We start from the raw sequence: 25,526 nt of genomic DNA, 5'->3' as shown, positions 1-25,526 counted from the left end.
AATATACACCAGAAACTATAGTTAATAATACTGTATTGCATATTTGAAAGTTGCAAAGAGAGTAGATCTAAGAGTATTCATTACATGGATGCCTGGGGGCTCAGCTGATTAAGCATCTGACTGTTGATTTTGGCTCAGGTCATAATCTCGGGGTCCTGGGATTGAGCCCTGCACAGAGCTCCACCCTCACTGGGGAGTCTGTGGGAGATTCTCTTCCTTCCCCTTTGTGCCTCCCCCCAACTTGCCTGCTCTCTCTCAAAAAATATAATAAAAATAAATTAAAAAAAAATTTTGTAACCATGTGTGGTGATGAATCAAATTATGTTGTACACTTGGAACTAATATAATGTTTTTTTTTTTTTTAGCTTTATTTATTTATTTGAGAGAGAGAGAGAGAGCTAGTGAGTGCAAACAGGAGAACTGGCAGAGGGAGAGAATCCCCAGCAGACTTCAGGTTGAGTACAGAGCACGATGTGGGGCTCCAGATGGGGCTTGATCTCAAGACTCTGAGATCATGACCTGAGCCAAAATCAAGAGTTGGATGCTTAACTGACTGAGCCATCCAGGCGCCCCAGAACTAATATAATGTTCTATGTCAGTTATACTTCAATTAAAAAAATTACACACCAAATATTGAAGATTTAGTATAAAAAGAGTGTAGTTTATTTGATATTTAAAAAATACTGATTACATGTTGAAATAATATTTTGGATGTTTCTTAAAGGAAACGTATATGAAATTTATTTCACCTGTTTTTTTACTATTTAAAGTGTGGCGCTAGAAACTTTACAATTGCAGATTTAGCTTCACCTATAGATTACTATAGGACGGTGCTATGATCTAGATACATTTATGGCTTTTCTTGGTGACCCAAGGATACACAGAAAGGGTACAACTTCTCAAAGAAATCATAGTGAAGCAGGTTATCTTTTTTTTTTATATTTTTTTATTTTTTAAAGATTTTATTTATTTATTTGACAGAGATAGAGACAGCAAGCAAGAGAGGGAACACAAGCAGGGGGAGTGGGAGAGGAAGAAGCAGGCTCATAGTGGAGGAGCCTGATGTGGGGCTCGATCCCATAACGCCAGGATCACGCCCTGAGCTGAAGGCAGCCGCTCAACCACTGTGCCACCCAAGCGCCCCATCTTTTTGTTTTTTAAAGATTATTTATGTATTTATTTGACAGAGATGAGAGAGAGCATGAGCAGGGGGAGGGGCCGGGGCGGGGGGGAGACGGAGAAGCAGACTCCCCTCTGAGCAGGGAGCTTGCATGGGTCTCTACCCCAGGACACTGGATCATGACCTGAGCTGAAGGCAGACGCTTAATCAACTGAGCCAGCCAGGCGTCCCACAGGTTATCATTTTAATGTCAGACTATTCTCATTGCATCTGTAAAATTTTTAGATGTACAATACTGAGAGAGTAAACTCTGGCTTCAGATGCTACGGCTAAAAATCCTGACACCATCAGTGAGTATTTGTTTGATCCTGGACAAGTATCTGACCCTTCCGAATCTGAGATAGGTGCCCCGCCCCGCCCCGCCCCTGCAAGCGGGTGATGTTATTACACGGATCTACAAACTCAGATGTGCAAGGAACAGATATTTATTTCTCCATAACTGAAATGAATTTCTATTACGAATGCCCAATCCATCTATTGCTGGAAATAATCTGTCTTTCAGGGTTCACATCCCCCATAAACGAAGTGTTTCCTTCCCTGCGTGTTGTGCTTACGTCAGCCGGGGACAAGCGTGTGATGCTGCGTATCGTCCTCCATCCGCGCCGGCGTCGGCTGGTCATCAAGGCTGCTGTTTCCTCCTCATCCCAGCGGCAAGTCTCTCCAGGTAGCCCCTATCTATCTTCCATGTCATAACCCACTTTAGGGTTGATGGAAAACAGTCATCCAGTTACAAAACCTACCTCATAGGTGCATGAAGAGGAGTAAATAAGGTGATTCATGTAAGGTGCTTAGCACAATGCCTGATACAAATTCAGCACCTAATAAAGGTACTTATTACTTTTGTTGTTGATGCTGCCGGTCTTCTCAGCCAGTGCACTTTGCGTTTCCAGAGATCTAGTTTCCAGAAAAGAGGTTATCATTTCTTTTCCTCCTTTTCTCAGTAGTTGAGAATGAGGAGAGAAACTGGATACCCTGGAGTGGAAACAAAACAAAACATTGGTCTCTAATTACTCTTTGGTTCTGATCAAGAGATTAGCCTCTAGGATTGGTGCTGGGAAGATGTGTGTGGGCGCATGGGTAGTGGGGAGAAAGCTGCTAGATCTCTTAACATTGGGGGGTGCCATTTAATTACTGAAATAACAGCATCATAAATACTTATTAAGCATTTCTGGTAAGTCAGTAATGGTGTGGAGGGTACAGAAGACGTGCTGGTCGTAGTCTATGCATGTGCAGAACTTACAGCTGAACATATGCTGTAATGGAAACACGTGTTGCATGTTTAAAATAAGAGATGATGCGGGAGGGAAGGCTGACTGTTTTGCGTGGTTTCATATGGCAGCCGTACTTTGGTGGGAATGTGAAAGTTCAGGGTTAACACTAAAACTTCAGAGAGAGAAACTCAATTTGTTAGTGCACTTTGAGCTAATAGGAACTCGGAAACTTACTCTTCCCCGAATTCAAAAGAATCTAATGGGTAATCAGAATGTTGATGTATTAATGTGCAGTAAGGGATATTCCTTTCAAGTGAGAAGAATGCTCATGTAAAATTTAATGACGGCTAATACCCACTAGAAGATAAAATGAATAATTTTTTTCAGTTTTCATTACTATTCATTTATTAACGTATTCATTTTGTCATCTGGCGGGTATTAGCCAACACTAAAGTTTTACTTTAAACGTATAAAAGAAATTCTTTGGCATTGAAAATTTTACCCATTAATTACATTTTTGAATATGGAGATTGGGAAAAGACTTCCAATATTAAGATTTTAGTAGTTAAAACATCTCAGATCAGCATGGGGGAAACCAGTGTTTTGTAGACGGATGGCTTGAGAAGCATGGCTTCGGATTTTGAATGCCTTATTATTTCAATGCTTCTCTTCTACGCACTCATATTTATTAAAGGGTTAAGCCTTGACCTGGTCTTTGAATGAGGTTTTAGATTTGGATTAAGGTAAAGAAATAAGACATAGACGCTGGAGAGGGAATCAAGTGTAGGAGGAAGATGTGCCCGCAGACATTTGCTGCAACTGAGAAGGGAGTCAGCTGGTGCCTGGGAGGGGAGTGTGTAGTCTGGAAGCTAGATCTGATAGGCCATATGACTTTACTATGTTGTAGGAAATTGCACGGTGGCATGGAGAGCGTGATATTTGTTGGAAGAGACCTGAACTAAAAGGCTCATAAATCTCTTAACAAGAACACTGGAATTTGGAGTGATAATTTCCACTTAGCAATTGGGTGTCGCAAAGATGTTAAGTATGACGTGTCATCTAATAAAAAATTTTAAAAGTTTTTCTACCCGATGAACTGCATTTTCAAAATGTTGAACTTTTGGATCATAAAGGAAGCTGATTTTGTGTTTAACTTCTGTCAGCACTTGTTAAAAGTCACTTTGCAAGCAGTTCTTCAAAATACTGTTTAGAGAATCAGCCATTCTGAACTATGATGTGAACTATAAATGTGTCTGACTTTAAACCCCTCTGCCTCTCAAAGCTGTCTTTTTGATGATAATTTAATAGGCTCTTTGAGGCAAAAGGTAGGTAGCATATGTCACTAATACATCTAATGTAGAGTTATTATCAAGTCTTCTTGTTTCAATATTTCCTTCCCCATTCCCTCTAAATCTCATTTAATAACATCAAATTGAGTTATAGAATATTAAAACTGTAAGGGATGATCTTGGGTCACATGGCTGCGATCTCTTTGTTTTTTTGGAATTCTCTAAGGCATCGGAGGAAGTACAATTCAAAGTACTCTAGTTTTTCTAGGTAATTTCTAGGGATGGGGCCAACCACATAACCTAGCCAAAGTATCAGCATTCTGCTCTGTATCTACTGCCAGTAAGTTCTTCTGATATCGTGTGTATGTGAAGCAAAACACAATTTCTTTATCCGGCCTCTTTTTTGTTAATCTGGATCCTCGGTTTCATAAAATCTATCCTTCCACAAATGAATAGATGGGGCACAGGTACATTTTCACGTTGTGACTTAGGTAAATGTAGTGACGCTAGTCCCCATCTCCACCGTGTGATCACCAGGTGGTGGCTGATTGGATGTGTCCACTTGGCTGAGCCACAGTATCCCGATACTTGATCAAACACTAGTCTAGATGTTGCTGTGAAGTTATTTATGATGAGGTCAGCATTTAAGCTGGTGGATGTTTAGTAAGGCAGACTGCCCTCCCTAGTGTGGGTGGGCCTCTCCCCATCACAGGTGAAGACCTTAAGAGAAAGAGAAAGAGAAAGAGGGAGTTTGGGCCTGTCCTGTGCCTTCAGACTTGAGCTGCAACTTCAACCCTTCCCTGGCTCTCATCTGCAGGCCTAGACTGGCACAAAGCAAAACCCTCCACGGTGTGTGAGCCAATTCCTAAAATAATTTCTCTGTCTCTTTCTGTCTCTCTAGCTCTCTGTCTCTGTTCCTCTCTCTCTCTCTCTCTCTCTCTCTCTCTCTCTCCACACACACACACACACACACACACACACCCTGTTGATTCTATTTCTCTGGAAAACCCTGACTAATAAAATCAGGATTAATGATCTCCCTTTAACCAAACTCCATGTTAGAGTTTAAAGTGAAAGCAAGAGATTGGAGTCACATTTGAGAGATAAATGAATCAGTCTTCAAGAGTAAAGAGAAGAAAAATGGAAATCCAAAAACAAGGAGGCATGATTTTATTATTGGCCAATAGCTAACCCCTCAAATTGGAGATTTCACTACCAGAGATCAGTTGCCATAAGGAGCAGATCCAGGGTTTGCTTGTACAGTTTGGGATGCTTTCTTTAAAAGAATACAAAAGTATTGCTACTAAATTAGGTGTGAAAGTGAATATTTATTTAGGTTGAGAAGAGGAATCACAACAATTTACAAGTTTAAAAAGCTGACAAATACTGTAAACACAACAAAATCCACAGAGAAGACCTAGTTTTGGTTAATTAATTGCCTGACATACCTGCACAGGACCCCTCTTCCTAGTTATTTTTTTGGTATATGTTTAGTATTACCACTTCAGAAAAGAAAGACAATTCAGTCTGTAGATTTCAAACCCCGTTTCTTCTCCACTACCAACAAACTATCATGCCAGACAGCATAACACACGTTCCTGTGGAGATAGGTCCTTGTCCTATGCCTTCCCCGCACAATGCATGAGTGTGCGTAGCACTTACTGGAAAGATGCATTTCTAAAGCTTTTCCTAGAGTGAAATGACTGGTGATAACTTAACTCTACATCTGTGAGACCAAAAACCGCATAAATGTATCCCACAAAACCTGAGCTAAACAGCCCCTTGACTTGACGTTCCCTTACCAGAGTCTAAAAACACCACAGCCGTTCCACTGTCACCCTCTATGGGGGACATGTGATAGAAGGGAGTTCATCAAGGAAAGAGACATGGGTCCTAAGATAAGATAAAATATCCTCATTTTGTAAATTTTACAAAAACATATGATTATGTGAACTGGGTAAACGAGAGGTCTCAAAATGTAAGCCTCTGGCTATGCGAGTTATATGTATGACATTCTTCTCTTTTCCTACTTCTAAATAATTTTTCAAAGAATCACTTATTAATGTAAATTTATTAATATATTTTCATGCTACCGGGATAATGTGTGAAATTTTCCATAATTAAGTGTAAATATTTATACTGTGAGTATGGGAACTACACATGAATAGGAAATGAAATATCTTTAAATCATAAATTTGCAATGAATATTTTAGAGCAGTGTAATTGAATCTTGCTTATAATTATGGTAGACATACAATAATAACTGTTTTTTTTTTTTTTGAAATAGCTTTTTCTTTTTCACCCCCAAAAGGGCAGAGGAAAAGAACAAGAAAAAAGTGAAACAGGCCAGCTTTTATCAGGGGAGGCTGACTTCAGAAATAAAACATGTACTGGAGCCATTCACAGTTAGAACTGATTTCAAAATGAAATTACCATTGGCTTTCAAATGGAAATTTCAGGGAGAAAATGTTAATAAAAATGTAATGGTTATAATGGCAACCGTAATGATGATGATGTTATGTGTGTGTTGTTAGATGAATGATTATCATAATCTCTGACACTTTTTTTAGTCCATAAAGAGGTAGATTAAAATTGGTACTTACAGGGATCATAATTTATTCACTTTTCCCTAGCTCATTAAAATGACTTTGCCATTATTTCTAAATTCTCCTCGTATGATGGGGCCATGCACATATGGCACAGACAATCAGACTGACAGGAACTTTTAGTCAGTTCCAATTCTGCTTTCATTATTCACAGGACTAAAGACTCTCTTTATAAAATCAGTTACTTGGCATTTTCTCATTGATTCTGAAAGAGGTTTATGCATGAATATGCATAGGAATCTGTGGCTGGCTGGTGTATTGGTGCTCCCCCGGCCCCCAGGAAAAAAAAAAGACCGCTATGCCTCTCTTTAGCAATGCCCTTGTGTGCCCGCCTTCCACCGAGCTCTGCGCTTGACCATGTAACTCGCTGTGGTCAGTGGACATTAGCCAAACTGACACAAGCAAGCTTGTTGAGGGCTTGCACACTCAGGTTGTCCTGTTGGAAAACTTCATCTTGGTGCCCAGATACCATCCTATAGAGGAGTCTGGGTTGTCTTGCTGGAGAGAGATAACATGTGGAATGGCCCGGGAGGATGAGACACAACAAGGAGAGGGAGGCCACTTGGAAGAAAACCAAGGTCCTCTAGCCAAGTTTCTAGTTAACTCTATGAGACCCTCAGCTGACATTACATGGAATAGAACTACCCAGATCAGCCCACAGAAATGGGATCAGTAACACAATATTGTGGTTTTAAACTAGTAAATTTTGGTTTGTGATCAACAATAGATAATGGAAGCAGGAATACAGATTTTTTAAAAAAGATTATTTATATATTTGACAGAGAGACAGAGCATGAGCAGAGGGAGGGGCAGACTCCCCACTGAGCAGGTAGCACAGGGCACTGGATCCCAGGACCCTGGGATCATGATCCAAGTCAGAGGCAGATGCTTAACCATCTGAGCCACCCAGGTGCCCTATAGAAAGATTTTTTAAGGTCCGAAAATGATTTAAATGAAATTGTAGAGTCTTATTAAGTTGAATGCTCATTAAATTGTTTATTCAGTACTTTACAGGTACAGCTTTATGATTTTAATAGCTAACATTTTTAAAGTACTTCCTGTATGTTAGTCATTATACTAAACAATTTGCATTTATTAATTAAAAAAAATCTCTACAACAATTCCTTGTAGGCGCTATGTTTGCCCCCATCCTACAGATGAGGAAGCTGAGATATAAAGACAGTGAATACTTTGCCTAAAGTTACACAGCCGCTGCCACACAGTGTGTGAAAGATATACCAAAGAACTGCAGTCTGCACAAGCGGAATGTATGCTTTTTAGAAAGGTCTACGTCCATGATATTATTGTAGGAAGAGATGATGCTATTATAACATACTAAACAGTGTGGTGTTAGTTAAAAGACCATAGGATTTCGAATCAGAATGACACTACTGGTTTAAATGGTGGCTCTGCCACCAGCTTTGTGATGTTAAATAATTTATTTAAACTCTCTGAGCCTCAGTTTCCTTATCTATCAGATTAAGTTTTAAAAATATCTATTCCAGGTGCCTAGGTGGCTCGGTTGAGCGTCTGCCTTTGGTTTAGGTCATGACCTCAGCCCGCTCAGCGAGGAGCCTGCTTCTCCTTCTCCTGTTCCCTCCTGCTTGTGACCTCTCTCTCTCTCTCTCTCTCTAATAGATAAATAAAATCTTCAAAAAAAAAAAAAATCTAGTCCATGGTTGTTGAGAGAGTAACCTGGGCCACGGAGCCAGCTTCTATCTAATTCTGCTGACTGTTCTCATCTCTTCCCAAATTCATGTTCCTAGACATCCCATGGGCAGTTTAAAATCAACCTTAGTGGAAGTATTAGCACTTTGAAAATATTAAAGCCCCATCAGCCCCAAACTTCCAGCCTGGAGTCTGACAAAATCTGACTTACTGATTGGCTCACAGCACCGGTGTGCCGTGTCACCCTGACAAAAGCGAGGAGACGGTGTGTCAGTCAGGGCTGGGTTCCTGCCAGAGGACTCTGAGGAGTATCTAGGGAAGAGGCGATCCGTTCTGGATTGGCCGCTGTTTCTGGAACGGGATTACGGGAGGTAGGGATTAACTGGGGGTTGTGTGCTGCCGGAGGGTAGAAAGTGTTAACAATAGGGCATCCAATTGAGACTAGTAAAGGGCATCCGGGAGTGTCACTGATGAGAAAGTAGTGATCACTCATAAAGGGAGTCATTACGACCTTTGACGACCTCATAAAGAAACCATTTGTCCTGTTAACTTTGCAGCTGACGCCATGTGCTGTCCTTCCGGCCTGATTAACCGCAGGGCTGCTTTTTGTTCTTCAAACTGACTTTGACTCTTACGGTCTCAGAATATCTTTCAGAGATCAGCAAACACTACAAATCAGGGTTTTAAAATTTCCTTCCTGGAAACGCTGTTCCGCATTTACCAGTATATTGCTACTTGTTTGTTTTCATAGTTCTGTCTTTCAGGAGCGACTCCTCTTCTTTTAAGACTCAGTGAGCACAGTCAAGTCCCATATGCATAACTAATAAATGTCTAATATCCTCCCAGGTTATTTCTTAGAATCCCCAGGGAATGCTTATGTTTCACAGATCCAGTCTCAAGAGCGTACCTTTCAGTCACTTACCCATTTCAGGGTTTCTCTGGGAATATGTGAAGATTCTGTCATAACTACCTGAGTAAAAAAATGCTTAAAAAAATTTTCTTCTCAGAACTTAGGAAGCCTTTCCTCTAAGAAGAAAAAGTTCTATTTTCCACCTTAGTCTATAAAAGTTTCTTAACTCACTAAAAAGAAATCCAGATTTTTTAGCTTCAACAAATGGGCACAGTGACTATCTATATGAAAGCAGCAATTGTCAGGCAAAAGACAAAGATCTGCCAGGGAACTCTTCAAGCATGATGTTTCCAAATGTGGAATTTTTTCTCCTCCTAAAATAATATACATTTTGGGGGCACCTGGATGGCTCAGTCGGATGGGCACTCTTGATTTCAGCTCAGGTCATGATCTCAGGGTTGTGGAATTGAGTCCCATGTTGGGTGCTGTGCTGGGTGGAGCCTGCTTCAGATTCTCTCTCTCTCCCTCTTAAACAACAACAACAAAGCCAAAAAAAAAAAACCCCAAAAAGCAAAAAAAAAAAAAAAAAAAAAAAAAAAAAAAAAAATCCCAAAACAAAATAGTTAAAATATTGTGCATTTTGAAAGGAAAACAAGTTGTCTCGATAATGGATAGAAATTAAGGTAAGGAAGAACTATGACTCAGATTGAAAGATGCACCAGCTGCTGGAGTTGAAACTTGCTTGTAGAATCTGAAGCCATGGATCTTCCTCTCAGAAAAATGCATATGCCTCAGCGTGTGCACACATACATAGCACAGTCACAGAATTTCCGTGTTCTTTGGTCTCTTCAAGCTCATTAATACAGTCCAATCCAAGGGGAAAATCTGGATCCTGTCTGTTGAATTTCCTTCACTTTATTTCTGAAGTTACCGAACCAAGTGACGCACTGAAGTAGGGGTGGATCTAGTATTAAAAGTAACAACTCTTACCGTAATAGGCTGCTACCACCGTGTCTTGTCTCATCAACTTCGTGTTCCCCTACCCTGCACGAGACAGCCAGCCTGGTGGGTCCCAAGGCTTGTGACAGGAAATAGTTTTGAATAAGCCATACAGTGTGGTGGTTCGGGGCATAGGCTTTGGAGGTGGGCCAGCCTAGGCTCAAGACCTGGCTTTGCTTCAAATCTGAATTACTGTTCAGATATTCTATGTTTCGGTTTTGTCACTGTAATGTGGGGGAAAATTATGGAATTGAAGAATTGCTGTAAGATTAAATGAGAATGATATGTACGAAGTACTTAGTGCTTGTGTCCTCCAAAATTGGAGAGTCAGACAGGCTGACACAGAGAATCACAACTTACTGGAGCAGAAATCCATGAGCAGAAACCTCCCTGAGAATCAGTATCAGGGTAAGAAATCCTGAAGTGTAATTGACCAAATGCCGGAGGCTCAGTGTGGACACTCTGGGAGTTAGACTTCCAGAGAGGCCAGTTGAAGGGGGGATATGCTCACACTTTTGTGAGTTTACCATCAGGAGTTTGCCCAGGTTCTCACAGTGAAGATTGGAGAAAAATCCCGTTTTTAACCATTTTGAAGCACATTACAGCATTCTGTCCTTCTTTACAAGGCCTGCCCTGTGACCTCAGTTCTCTGATGGATCCAAGAAGGGTTGTTGATTTTCAATTCAGATTCTTACTTGGTATGACAGAGTGACAACTTCTAAGCTCTTTATATGCTGGACTGGAAATCAGTTAGTCTGAGCAGGTTTTTGTGGACATGTTTTTACTTCTCTTGAGTAAATATCTAGAAGTGAACCTGCTTAATGAAGATATTTAGTGTACATTTTGTTGGCAATGCAGAACTGTGACTTTATTTAAGTGCTATATTTGAAATTCACCAAGTAAATATATATTTGGGGAATAGTTCTTTAAAACCTACATTATCATATCATTGTTTTGTTGTCAGCTTTAAGATATGCTGCTGCAAATTTAATATTGTAAACACAAAGTCTCACCAAAAAAAGAAATGTACTGAAAGTTTTTCTTTTCATATGCTTTATCAAATACCTTGCCTGTCCTTGGGTGATAGGCTAGTCATTAGTGATGGTTGAAAAGTATTCCTTTCTTATCTGTCCCTCCGTGTCTATCTTTCCAAGAAGCATAGAGAAGTCTTGGGGTTCTAAGGTCAGCACGTTGATTGTGGAGAATCAAAGGGGTTGCCAGAAGCTGAGTCTGGACCCATCTAGCATCTCAGTCCAGGGCTGATGACCAGGTCCAGGTACTCCATCACGTAGGTATGAGTGCAGCTTCTTGCCTAAACACCACATAGGGATATTCCTGGGACCCTGGTAAAGCTCTACAGAATAACTGAAAACAGATGGGGATGGGAAAGGCCTACTCCGATGTTTTAGGGATAAGATTGGAACTTATCTGGAGACCAAGCTGGTGACAATGGGGTAGGCCTATTATATAACTACTTACTATAAATGAAACAAATGTAGCAAATTATTTTCATTAGAAAAGTTATCTTTATATTAACATTATTCACTTTAATATTGCTTTTACTTATTTTTATTCTGCTATTTTTATGAGAAAAAGAGGTACACCTCTCAGTGTCTTTGGGGATCATTTTGATTATTTATTAATGGGAACTTTTATATCTTGCAGTTTGGTTTATAAAATAATCTAAAATTTTAATACAAGCAGAAATAAGTGTATTATGGATCGTCTGATAGAACATTTACAACTGAGAATGATTCCATGACTTCATATTTATGACTTATTTGTTACATGGTAAAGGCCAAATGACATCATGATGTGCTGTTATGGATTAGATTTTCAGAGTAATTTGAATTGAGAAAAGTGATTGGGGAATCAAATCTTCTTTTGGGATGACAGTATCATATTAACATTGCAAAAAGTCATATAACAAAAATCTCAATTCACCTCCCAACTTGGAGAAATCTCTTAGTCCTAAGAGTAATAGTAAATATACAAAAGACTTTTTAATTAAATAGAAATTTTTATTTTGCAGCGTTGAATGTTAGCAGCAGGTAATTGATTGATTCATTAAAAAATGATTGATAATTTAAAAGAAATACATTATTAAAAATAATGACAGCACAGAGGATTTTTAGGGTGGTGAAAATAATCTGTATGATATTATAATGATGGATATATGTTATTATCCATCTATCTAAACCCTATCTAAACACCAACCTGAGGTTAAGCAATGGACTTCAGGTGATTAGGATGTGATCCTTGGTAAAAACTGTACCATTCTGATGAGTGATGGTGATAATGGAAGAGGCTTTGCATGTGTCGGGGCAGGAGGTATAGGAGAAATTTCTGTACTGCCCTCTTAATTTTGTTGTAAACCTAAAACTAGTCTAAAAAAATATTTAAAGTCTTTAAACAGAAGTTTATTTTATTTTATTGTTTTAAAGATTTTATTTATTTATGTGACAGAGAGACAGCCAGAGAGAGAGGGAACACAGCAGGGGAGTGGGAGAGGAAGAAAAAGGCTCCCAGCGGAGAAGCCGGATGTGGGACTTGATCCCGGAACACCGGGATTGCGCCCTGAGCCCAAGGCAGATGCTTAACGACTGCGCTACCCAGGCGCCCCTTTAAACAGAAGTTTAAAACATCTCCCCCCCTCAAATGACAATGATGACAATTCAAATGAGATCATCATACTTAAAATGAAAAGAATCAAGGTGAACTTGAGTTATCTATTGTTACATGACAAAGTACCACAAACTTAGTAGCTTCCAACAATCCACATCTATGATCTCATGGTTTCTGTGGGTCAGGAGTCTGAGCATGTCTTCTTTTGTGTCCTCTGCTTAGGGTTCACAAGGATTTCATTTAGTCAAGTCTACCACTTGCCTATGTCCTCATCTGGAGTCTTGTCCGCTTCCAGGCTCACTCAGATTGTTCCCAGAGTTCATTTATTTATAGCTGTAGGATTCATGGCAATTTGCTTCTTCAAGGGCAGCAGGAGAGAAAGTCTGTAGCAAGATGGAATCCTATATGACACACTGTAATTGTGGGAGTGGCGTCTTATCACCTTTGCCATATTTTGTTGGTTAGAAGGTCACAGTTCCCACAATACTCAAGCGGAGGGGATAATGCAAGGGTATAAAGAGTAGGAGGTAGGTTTCTGAGGCCACGTACAAATCTGTCCACCCCACAGTAAATGAAGTGTAAAACTTGCAAATAGTGTACTATTAACCCCAAGAGTTGTCACTGATGTTCAGCAAGGCAATATCGTCTATTACATAAAACTAATATAATTAATAATGCAGATAGTTTAACACTGGTAATATATGAGTATTTTTTTCTTTAAAGAAGGATCTATGCATTATCCAGCCTAATCTGATTGTTTTCTTCAGAAGAAAAATGTTCTCTTATGGGGATGAATCTATCTAATTGTTCTTTAAATTAGCACCCATTTAAAATTATTAGTTTCCCAGGGTTTACTATAACAAAGTATGACAAACATGGTGGCTTAAAACAACAGAAATTTATTCTCTCAAATTTCTGGAGACTGAACATATGAAAGCAAGTTGTCAGCAGGGGCATGCTGTCTTTGAAAGCTCTAAGGTGAGATGCTTTCTTGCGTCTTCCTAGATTCTGGTGCTTGCTAAAAATCCTTGGTATCCCCTGGCTTGTAGATGTATTGCTCCCAGTTTTCCATCTGTTACCACCTGGCATTCTCCTTGTGTATTTCTGTGTATCTTTTTCTTCTTCTTCTTCTTCTTTTTTTTATAAGGACACTAGTCACTTTTTTATAAGGACACACAGATCACCACTGTACTCAGGTGTGATCTAAGTTTAACTTAACTAATTACATCTGCAATGATCTTGTTTCCAGATAAGGTCACATTCTGAGGTGCTGAGATGGACATGAAAATTGGGGGAACACTATTCAACTCAGACAATCCCAAAGTTTAGTAGTAGTAGTAACACCGTATGGTAGACCATTTTTGAAATAACTCTTAATGAGTCCCACCTCCCGCCATTCAACCTCTGTTACATCCCCTCATCTTTGGTGTGTGCTGGAACTAGTGGCTTTCTTGTAATAAATAGAAGAGGCATAAGAGATGGTATGTCACTTTGAGATTAAGCTGTAAAAGTCTGTGATTTTTAGTTTTTCCTGCAGACTCTGTCTTTGGCTCTTCTTACTTGCTTGCAGTGATGAAGCAAGTTGTCATGCTGTGAGCTGTACTATGGAGATGCCTGCATGGTAGAGAAGTGGGGACAACATCTGGCCAACAGTCAGTGAGAAAGTGAGGTCCTTAATCCAACCGCCGGAGAGTAACTGAGCTCTGCCAACAGCCAATGGACTGAGTTTGGAAAGAGAGCCACTACCAGTCATGTTTTAAGATGACTGCAGACCCAGCAGGCAGGTGGATTGCAGCCTTCCAAGGTCCTTGTGCGCAATCTCAGAGCTCGAGGATCCTGCTACGTTGTGCCTAAGTTCCTGACTCACAGGAACAGTGAGATAATAATGTTGTTTTACAGCACTCAATTTGTTACACTTCAATAGATAACTGATATTCATTATTTCTCCCGTATCATTCTCAGCAAATATTATGAAACCCGAGAATATGTTTTACATTTTCCTTTTATTTTAAAAAAGTCAAGCAAGTACAGTCTCATGTAGCTGAATATAGCATAACTTCTCACAGTGTCACTGTAAACTTCCTATGGGTGATTTGATGTCAGGTGAAATTCTTGCCTCTTATGAACTCTGAAGAAAATCCCAGAGATTTAATTATTAAGGTTTAATTAGAATTTGATAGGATTAATTATAGAGTCATATCAACAACATGATTATGCTGTATGCTTGCTTTTAAATGGAGCACTGGTGTTTTTGTCCTGGACATTGGAAATAAAAAGAAATTTATTTTGGTTTGGCAGTTTAGAATAGTTGGGTATGGTTCTATTATTGTCTTCTGAAGGTTCAGTTTATAATAACATGTGACATACCATTGTCCTATTTCTGTTTATTCTAAAAGAACTAGAAAGCTAATTTTTTAAAGTCAAGAACAAATAGTTTTCCTGGTTTTCATCCAAAGGCTACATAAACCTGCAACATAAAGCCTTGGGAAAGGAAAATTGGGTATAAATGATTCCATTTTGATTGTTTTTAATCAGTACATCGATATTAATGCCTTCGAAAGTAAGGACAGTGGTACTAAGTCTGGTGGTACACTAGGATGTTGAAAACAATTTTAAAGAAATTACATTATTATTTTCCATTAATTGAATCATTAAAACTCTTGCTGTGCTATCAATTTTCCCTTTAAGTAATAAAGCACCGATTGCTTAATTTTGAAAAAATTTAAGCATTTCTTTGGCCAATGAACTCAGATTTTTATAAATAGTTTATTTTGAACATCTCTTTAAATAAGTCTCTGTGGCATTATTAGTTGAACTACCTGGTTTAATATTGAAGTTGACTAGATTCTCAATCCACCGGTCGGGGCCAAATATAAATAGGCTTAGAAATCCTCAAGAATTGGGAGGAGAAAACTGAGAATGATTCCTTGAATTTATATGGTAAGGTTTTTTTAATTCAAATAATTTTTTTCCTATCTAATTTTCTGTGGAGCAGTTATTAACATATAGCTGGTTTATTATTACAACTGTTTAACATAAGAAGTGGATCTAAACTGCTGACATTACATAGCTCAAAATTGGTTATGCCCATGATAGCAGTTGTCACATTTTTCATCCTATTAGAACCTTCACAAGAGCTCTCGTGACCTTCAATGTCACATTTCAATTTTGCACCCATTACAACAAAATAAATAAAATGTTGTTCTATTAATATTTTTATCTTATTTGAGATGGAATATTCTGGGTATTTTAATTTCAATAAGATGGAAATTTCAGGGGCACTAAGATACCAAAATAAGCCAATATAATATAGTTTTAAACTTTTCTATTAAGTGCAATGCCCAAATAGTAGTTATTTGTGCTCCTTTTGTGACCAAAGACAGGCCACTTTTTTTTTTTTAAAGATTTTATTTATTTGACAGAGACAGCCAGCGAGAGAGGGAACATAAGCAGGGGGAGTGGGAGAGGAAGAAGCAGGTTCCCAGGGGAGGAGCCTGATGTGGGGCTCGATCCCATAACGCCGGGATCACGCCCTGAGCTGAAGGCAGACGCCCAACCGCTGTGCCACCCAGGCGCCCCAAGACAGGCCACTTCTTTTGAGAATTTCTGGACTGGTAATCTAGGGAAGAAAGGAATATTTTTTTTCTCACATGTTACTCTCATCTAACATCGAAGCTTTAGCTCCACCCTAAATTTAACTGAAATCTCAGCTCATGACCGAGTCAGATCTGAATACATGAATTATGGAACCATATATTGATTTGGGTGAGCCAGCGGGATCTCTAAACAAGGTAATTCAAACGAAGGACTGGTATTTATGTTATTGTGGTCGCCGGCTGTCAAGATGGCCCACCACGATCCTTACCTTGTAGGATCCACGTTCTTACGTCGTTTCTTCCGGTACGATTTAGAGCTGGTCAGTGTGAATAATAGAAGTCAGTGGAAGTGAAAGTGTGTGACTTACAAGTCTGAGTCATATAAGGTATTGAAGCTTCTGCCTTGGTCTTTTGGGTCTCTCATTTGGGGAAAAGCCAAGTGTTAAGGACCCACAGGCAGCCCCTGTGAGGAGGCCCATGTAGAGAACAACTGAAGTCTTCTGCAATTTGCCAGATGAATGAGCGAGCCTCTTTGGGAGTAGCACCTGCAGTCCTAATGAAGCCTTCTAATGACCAAAGCACCAGTTAAAACCTGATCCCACTCTCATAAAAGACCCTGAGATAGAACTATCCAATTAAGCTACTTCAAAATTGCCGATCTACGGATACCATGAAAGACAGTTTTTCTTGCTTTGAACCTCCAAAGTTTGGGATGATTTGTCAGAAAGCAGTAGCTGCTTACCGTAGTTACTTATTCCCCTTGAATAGGAAGATGCAGATATTTGATCTGAAAAGGTGACCTTTCGTGTACCTAGAGTATCATAGGTACTAAAAAGTATTAATTGAACATATTAATAAATACATAAATGGACACAGTTAAAAATACAGCACTGGAACTTAGTTAAGATAAAAGAAATGAATTAGCATTCTAGTGACCAGAGAAGTATTTTTATATTAAAACATTTAGCCTCATGGCATGGGAGAAGCTGCATAAAATATGTTGAACAATAGAACATGACTATAATCTCCCAACATATAGCAGAGCTGTTTATTTCCATTACAATATTATAAGAATAAAATTATAAGGACATTTAATCTGTGGAAGAGATAGTGTAATATGAATTTTATGTGTCAACTTGGTGAGTCTATAATATATGGTTATTTAACCAAACACTAACCTAGGTGTTTCTATCAAGGTATTTTGTATATGTGGTTAACATCTATAATCAGTTGACATTAGGTAATGTTGGTGGGCCCCATCCAATTAATAAAGGCCTTCAGAGCAAGAACTGAGGTTTTTCTGAAGAAGAATTTCTGCCTTAATACTGTAGTATCAACTTCTACCTGTTTCCAGCCTGTTGGTCTATGGATTTCAAATTTCCTGGCCCCTACAATTGTGTGAGACAATTCCTTGAGATAAATACCTTTCTCTCTCCACACACACAGACACACACACATGCCCTATTTGTTCTTGTTCTCTGGAGAACCCTGACTGATACAGATAATTATTTCCAGTGAGTATGGATATACTCCCTTACATTTTCTGTCTTCTTTAGTTAGTTTGATGGCAAGTGGTCAGATTGGACAATAGCCTGGGAGCAGTAGTGACCTGTGTCATATTTAGTACAAGCCACTGGGGAGTCAGGATGCTTTCTCCTTCTTTCCCTTCCAAACTGGAAGTATCTTGGACACTATGTGCCCCATAATATACCATTGCCATAAAAAAAAAAAAAGGGCAGCCCACCTAGTAGTGGGCTGTGGTGTGAACAAAACCAAATCTTTGTCATGTAACTGAGATTTTGAATTTTATTATTTCACCAGTTTATCCTATCTTGAATAATACATTATCTAAATGGAAAAGAATCAGGTCATGGGCTTATTAATCAGAGGTCTTTTGGTTGTAAGCAAATGAAAAGCCATCTCAATCCATCTTTAAAAATAGAATGACTTATATAAATTGAATGGTCCAATAGTAGATCTCATTATTTATTCATAGCTGAATCCAGAGAGACAAAAAACTGTCATCAAAATTTGGGTCTCATTCTTAATTTATATTTTTCTTCTTCTCTCTCTTCTTCTTCTTCTTTCTTTCTTTCTTTCTTTCTTTCTTTCTTTCTTTCTTTCTTTCTTTCCTCCCTCCCTCCCTCCCTCCCTCCCTCCCTCCCTCCCTCCCTTCCTCCCTTCCTTCCTTCACAATCATAGGGAGTGATTCTGATTCACCTGACTGGGTTATGTCCCTAACTCTGAACCATTCACTCTGGCTAGGTCATGGATTAAACTCCTGGGCCAACTTTGTTCAGAGGCATATTCTTAGAGAGAGGGCATTTGGGGAACTGGTAAGATCAGCCCCGTTCACATGATAAAGACTGAGTTAGGGGAGATTATCCAAAGGAAAACTGGGCTGCTCTGACCAGAAGTCCAAAGAAAGTCAGGCAAGCAAAAGCAATAAATTTCTACCTCAGGGGAGTAGAAGCTTATATGTCTTTTATATCAGGAGAAAAGAAGCTGGATCACATATATAGAAACAGAGATGCATTTACTGAACATGCTTTTTAAAACTGAAATGTTGTGGTGAGTGCGTGGTAAACTGGCTATGCAACTGACAATTGCCAGAATAGCTGTTGCAATGTAGTAATTCATTTATATCTGAGATAAAAGAGAGCACTTGCCACATTACGAGCATGCATATCAATAATACATCTATCAATGGACAGAAGATGTCACATCTGATTGAAAGCGCTTAAAGTGATACTACATCTCTCAAGAAATAAAAGCCAAGGGCAAGTTATTCCATATTGAAATAATAATCATAATTATTCATTATTTAGATGGTACTGACACATTAAGAACTTGTTCAGAGAGCAATTAACAAGCCGACTAGTCAGCCACATTCTAATCTATTTTATACAATCTGAGTCAAACTAGTCAAATAGAAAAACTGATTCAAATGGAAAGCTCCTTGTTTCTCAGTTATGGTATTTATATGAAAAAGTTGCTAAGAGGTTATAAAGCACGTATAGGGATATGTGTCTGTGCGGATCCATTATGGATCTAGTTTTGTGATATATATTTCCATAACTAATATAGTTAAATAAAACTAAGTATGGGCACGATTATAAATCTTTTATTTATGTAATAGTGCATTGAATATTTGCTGAAGTAAATTAAAATTTTGTAAGAAATTATTTTTCTCATTTAAAATGTTTAGAGAATAGTTTAATCAGCAACTTGGGTTGGTTGGGTGCCGTTAAGAAGAAGAAAATATTCAAATAACCCTTTCCCCCTCTCTTTTCCTTTATTTTTTTTAAAAGACAAAGTATTGACTGCAAGTATAGAAATCAAGCGTCTCCTAGAAGACGGGGAGAACAGTAAAATTTGGAACATGTTAATTTCCTGCCAAATTTCAGGAATCTGTTTCTGAATTTTAATGGGCATGACAAAACTGGAATTGGCAAGATGAAAGTTTCATAGGAGTTTGGAAGTCAACAGAAATTCAGTAAATATTGTGATATATAACACATTTAGACAAAGACAAAAATTGTTAATAAAAGTTTAAAAAGCATCTGCTTTTAATACAAACCACAGGTGAAAGCCATGAAAGCTGCACCTATAGAAAATTCTTTTTCCGAATCTCTTTCTTTGAGAAACTTGCTGTGATATTTTGATCTGTTGTAGCAGATTCTTTCCTAAGTTTTTGAATCAGGCTCACTGAACCTCTATTCAAAGTATGTTGATATAGTCCCTACCATGCCCTGGGCACATAACATGCGTTTCTCAGAGAAGTGAGGGGAATTCAGGTGTGCCTGACTCCAAAGCCCGCCTGCAGTTTCTCAGTCTGCCGTAGGGCCTTGCCTGTCACACATGACATGGGGTGTCATGGTTGTGCTGCTCTGTTTCTGATGATTCTCTGTTCACTCCTCCCTAATATGCATAGGCGCCCCATGGAGCACTTTCAGTCACCTGATTTCTGATCCCTTACCTAGTTTCAAAATTGCAACAAGAATCATGCTTTTTTTTTTTTTTAATAATTTTTATTTTGTTATATTAGTCACCATACAGTACATCCCCAGTTTTCGATGCAATGTTCCATGATTCATTATTTGCATATAACACCCAGTGCACCATGCAATATGTGCCCTCCTTAATACCCATCACCGGCCTATCCCAGTCCCCCACACCCCTCCCCTCTGCGAATCATGCTTCTTAACACTGAATCACCTTGGCTCTGAAGTCTCATAGGAAGCAGAGGCCTCATGTCAGTAAATTAGCTCTGTTATACTAGCTGTGTGATCCTGGACAAATGCTGTAGTCTGTTAGTGCCTCAGTCTTCTTTCTTTATTCCTCTCATTTATCCATGAGATCTTCTGACCTCTTAGCCCAGCTTTGTGGAATTTCTAGTGATGCCGATGAATTTGACCTTATGTTAAATTATCTTGTGTTTTTCTGTTTTTTAAAATAATTCTCTTATATTAGGTATGATTTTGATTTGCAACTTTGGGGGAACAATAGGCAACATTTTTTTTTTTTTTTTTTTTTACAACTGAATGTGGATTGGAGGCCCCCTATGTTTAGTGTAATCTTTTGTGTGTGGGGATGGGGGTGGTAGATCATGACTTTTCTTTAGGGTTGTGCCAACATTTGAGCGTGTGGAAAAGTGGGGAGAAGACCCTGGTCCTTCATCCATTGCACTGGTTGTCATTCAATATTCCTCTTATCAAGTGGTGCTGTTTGGAAGAATGGCTTCTCTCCCATTTTTGAGGTATTGCTGCTCAGGAAGGACTCAGGTGGCTCCACACAGGTTTTCTGTGTGACCTCAGGGGTTATGTAGACACTGTTCTCTGTGAAGAAGAGTCTTGGGTCTTTGAAGCCAGGATTCCACAGATGTCTGAAAACTTTCTCACCTCTTTAGTCCCTGGTGCTGGGCACTCAGGTTTGTGAACGTGCACCCCATATAAAATCCATGAAGTCCTCCAGTGTCTTCACTAGTCTCCCAGGAGCTATTCTTTCTTCTCTCGGAAGAGCCATTTTCTAAAATTACTCCAAGCACAGCCTCTGTTCCCTCTCCCTGCTGGTCTGACCCAACCTAGTAACTGCAGTTGCTTTGAGTCCTAACAAAAGCCTAAATATTCTTGATGCCCAACAACCTCTTTCTGCCTCTGAAACCCAAAGCTGTCAACAGGCCCTAGAGGTAAAGAAAATCAGAGTACAATGTGGGAAGTTCCTATTTCTAAGGGTTTGGGTGACAGTAATGATATTAAAATTGCATTTTTTCTGAGAGTCTCATATAGGAGTGGGGTTAAGACAGAAGTTATTATCTCGGTACATTATCCTGCAACATTGTTCTTCATGTGTATTTTAAGAGGATGTCAAAAACTGTAAAGCAGGGATCGTGAATGCTTAACTTTCGCAGCCACTGCTTGCTGCCTCCCCCATGACAGATAGAGCTAATTACTCGGTTCTGTCAATGGTCTACACTTGCTTGTTAATTGTCAACGTGATGGGAAAGACAGCCAGTACTAATGAATTTGATTCAGAAATTGAAATCAGAATACGCTTACCATCTGTTCCCTAAATATTATATAATGTGGAAAATTCTGAAATTTAGTGCTGGTGCCAAAGGGGTGGGGCAGAGGGGAAAGATGAAGGGATGATTGATTGAAGTTCTGTGTTTCAGAAAGGTCCTAGGGAACATGGACTCACTTTGAACCTAGAATTTGCTCTGCAGCCTTTGTTATGAGTACTTTTATGTTGTGGGTCCATCCGAGAAAAGGTCTTGGGAGACAGATATATTCTAAAGAAACATTTAAAAATCCTGTGAATTTCTTGGTTAAAAAATGAAATTTCTAGACAAGAAGCTGGAAAAAACATTTTTAGTGGTCTACCTCTTCCTTTACCAGTGACGAAGACTCTGTGAGACCAAATTAATACCATAAAGTTAATAAAACAATTTAAAGAAAATAGAGAAGAGTTGGATGTTCCTAAAGATAGTATCATGGACCCTTCTCTAAAATAGAAACATACGTGATGAACCAATCAGTGCACTAATGCTGTGAATGGTCTGGTACATCAGGGTTCTCCAGAGAAACAGAAGCAATAGGAGATATAGATCTATATAAGCATTCCTAAGATTTTTGGCTTTTCTTCCATGTATTTCTTTTTTTTTTTTTTTTTAAATGATTTTTTATTATATTATGTTAGTCACCATACAGTACATCCCCGGTTTCCGATGTAAGGCTCGATGATTCATTACTTGTGTATAACACCCAGTGCACCATGCAATACGTGCCCTCCTTACTACCCATCACCGGTCTATCCCATTCCCCCACCCCCCTCCCCTCTGAAGTCCTCAGTTTGTTTCTAATAGTCCATAGTCTCTCATGTTTCATTCCCCCTTCTGATTACCCCCCCTTTCTTTATCCCTTTCTTCCCCTACCGATCATCCTAGTTCTTATGTTCCATAGATGAGAGAAATCATATGATAGTTGTCTTTCTCTGCTTGACTTATTTCACTTAGCATTATCTCCTCCAGTGCTGTCCATGTTGTAGCAAATGTTGAGAACTCGTTCTTTCTGATAGCTGAGTAATATTCCATTGTATATATGGACCACAACTTCTTAATCCAGTCATCTGTTGAAGGGCATCTTGGCTCCTTCCACGATTTAGCTATTGTGGACATTGCTGCTATGAACATTGGGGTGCATATGGCCCTTCTCTTCACTACGTCTGTATCTTTGGGGTAAATACCCAGTAGTGCAATGGCTGGATCATAGGGTAGCTCAATTTTTAACTTTTTAAGGGACCTCCACACTGTTTTCCAGAGTGGCTGTACCAACTTGCATTCCCACCAACAATGTAGGAGGGATCCCCTTTCTCCACATCCTCTCCAACAATTGTTGTTTCTTGCCTTGTCTATTTTTGCCATTCTAACTGGCATAAGGTGGTATCTCAGTGTGGTTTTGATTTGAATTTCCTTGATGGCTAATGATTTTGAACATTTTTTCATGTGTCTGTTAGCCATTTGTATGTCTTCATTGGAAAAGTGTCTGTTCATATCTTCTGCCCATTTTTTGATTTGTTTATTTGTTTCTCGTGTATTGAGTTTGAGAAGTTCTTTGTAGATCTTGGATACCAGTCCTTTATCTGTAGTGTCATTTGCAAATATCTTCTCCCATTCCGTGGGCTGCCTCTTAGTTTTTCTGACTGTTTCCTTGGATGTGCAGAAACTTTTAATCTTGATGAAGTCCCATAAATTCATTTTATCTTTTGTTTCTCTTGCCTTTGGGGATGTGTCATGAAAAAGGTTGCTTTGGCCGATGTCGTAGAGGTTGTTGCCTATGTTCTCCTCTAGAATTTTGATGGATTTCTGTCTCACATCGAGGTCTTTCATCCATTTGGAGTTTATTTTTGTGTATGGTGTGAGATAGTGGTCAAGTTTCATTCTCTTGCATGTAGCTGTCCAATTTTCCCAGCACCATTTATTGAAGAGACTGTCTTTTTCCCACCGGATGTTTTTTCCTGCTTTATCAAATATTAGTTGCCCAAAGAGCCGAGGGTCCATTTCTGGGCTCTCTATTCTGTTCCATTGGTCTATGTGTCTGTTTTTGTGCCAGTACCATGCTGTCTTTGTGATCACAGCTTTGTAGTACAGCTCGAAATCCGGCATTGTGATGCCCCCAGCTTTGTTTTTCCTTTTCAACAGTTCCTTGGAGATTCGGGGCCTTTTCTGTTTCCATACAAGTTTAAGGACTGTTTGTTCCAGTTCTTTGAAAAATGTCCTTGGTATTTTGATCGGGATAGCATTGAAAGTGTAGATTGCTCTGGGTAGCATGGACATTTTAACTATGTTAATTCTTCCGATCCATGAGCATGGAATATCTTTCCATCTTTTTATGTCTTCCTCAATGTCTTTTAAGAGTGATTTATAGTTTCTAGAATATAGGTCCTTTACGTCTCTGGTTAAGTTAATTCCAAGGTAACGTATGGTTTTTGGTGCTATTGTAAATGGGATGGATTCCCTAATTTCTCTTTCTTCGGTCTCGTTATTCGTGTATAGAAATGCAACTGATTTCTGAGCATTTATTTTGTATCCTGCCACGTTACTGAATTGCTCTATAACTTCTAATAGTTTGGGAGTGGCTTCTTTTGGGTTTTCCATATAGAGTATCATGTCATCTGCAAAGAGAGACATTTTGACTTCTTCTTTGCCAATTTGAATACCTTTGATCCCTTTTTGTCGTCTGATTGCTGTTGCAAGGACTTCTAGTACTATGTTGAATAATAGTGGCGAGAGTGGGCATCCTTGTCGAGTTCCTGATCTTAAGGGAAAGGCTTCCAGCTTTTCCCCATTGAGAATAATATTTGCAGTAGGCTTTTCATAGATGGCTTTTATGAGATTGAGAAATGTACCTTCTATTCCTACACTCTGAAGGGTTTTAATCAGGAAAGGATGCTGTATTTTGTCAAATGCTTTTTCGGCATCGATTGAGAGGATCATATGGTTCCTGAGTCTTTTCTTGTTGATATGATGTATCACGCTGATTGATTTGCAAATATTGAACCACGCTTGCATCCCAGGTATGAATCCCACTTGATCGTGATGGATAATCCTTTTAATGTACTGTTGGATTCTATTAGCAAGTATCTTGTTGAGGATTTTGGCGTCCATATTCATTAGGGAAATCGGTCTGTAATTCTCCTTTTTGATGGGGTCTTTGCCTGGTTTGGGGATCAAGGTAATATTGGCCTCATAGAATGAGTTTGGTAGCTTTCCTTCTGTTTCTATTTTTTGAAATAGCTTTAGGAGAATAGGTATTATTTCTTCTTTGAATGTTTGGTAGAATTCCCCAGGAAAACCGTCCGGGCCTGGAGTTTTGTTATTTGGAAGGTTGTTTATCACTGACTCAATTTCTTCATAATTAATTGGCCTGTTTAAGGAATCAATTTCTTCCGGTTTCAATCTTGGTAGTTTATAGGTTTCCAGGAAGGATTCCATCTCTTCCAGATTGCTTAGTTTATTGGCATATAGCTGTTGATAAAAATTTCTAATAATCCTTCCAATTTCAATGGTGCTCGTCGTGACCTCTCCTTTTTCATTCATAATTTTAATAATCTGGGTCCTTTCTCTTTTCTTTTGGATAAGTCTTGCCAGTGGTCTGTCAATTTTATTGATTCTCTCAAAGAACCAGCTTCTAGTCCTGTTGATCTGCTCTACTGTACTTCTGGTTTCTGCTTGATTGATTTCAGCTCTAATTTTGGTCAACTGCTTCCTCGTGCGTGGATTAGGCCTGTCCCTCTGTTGCTGTTCCAGCTTCTTGAGGTGAGAATATAAAAACTGCATTTTAGATTTTTCTATTCTTTTGAGTGAGGCTTGGATGGCTATGTATTTCCCCCTTAGGACTGCCTTTGCAGTATCCCATAGGTTTTGGACTGTTGTATTTTCATTCTCATTGGTCTCCATAAATTGTTTAATTTGATTTTTGATTTCCTGGTTTATCGAGTCATT

At 39.0% G+C, this 25,526-nt stretch overlaps 1 protein-coding gene across 1 annotated transcript in view; it reads left to right on the top strand.

Moving 5' to 3' along the window:
- The window catches only part of LOC123799284 (uncharacterized), a 182,402-nt gene that overhangs the window by 86,192 nt on the left and 70,684 nt on the right, over positions 1-25,526 (top strand). The window contains exon 7 of the mRNA XM_087861961.1: positions 1,683-1,844. Within this exon, the coding sequence (XP_087718087.1) occupies positions 1,683-1,844 (162 nt within the window). The remainder of the gene's footprint in view (positions 1-1,682; positions 1,845-25,526) is intronic.

The sequence above is a fragment of the Ursus americanus genome, chromosome 5 (genome assembly GCF_024610735.1).
Source record: "Ursus americanus isolate L20-20 chromosome 5, mUrsAme1.1.p, whole genome shotgun sequence".
Classification (NCBI taxonomy): Eukaryota; Metazoa; Chordata; class Mammalia; order Carnivora; family Ursidae; genus Ursus; species Ursus americanus.
This window is presented reverse-complemented; position numbering and strand designations above follow the sequence as displayed.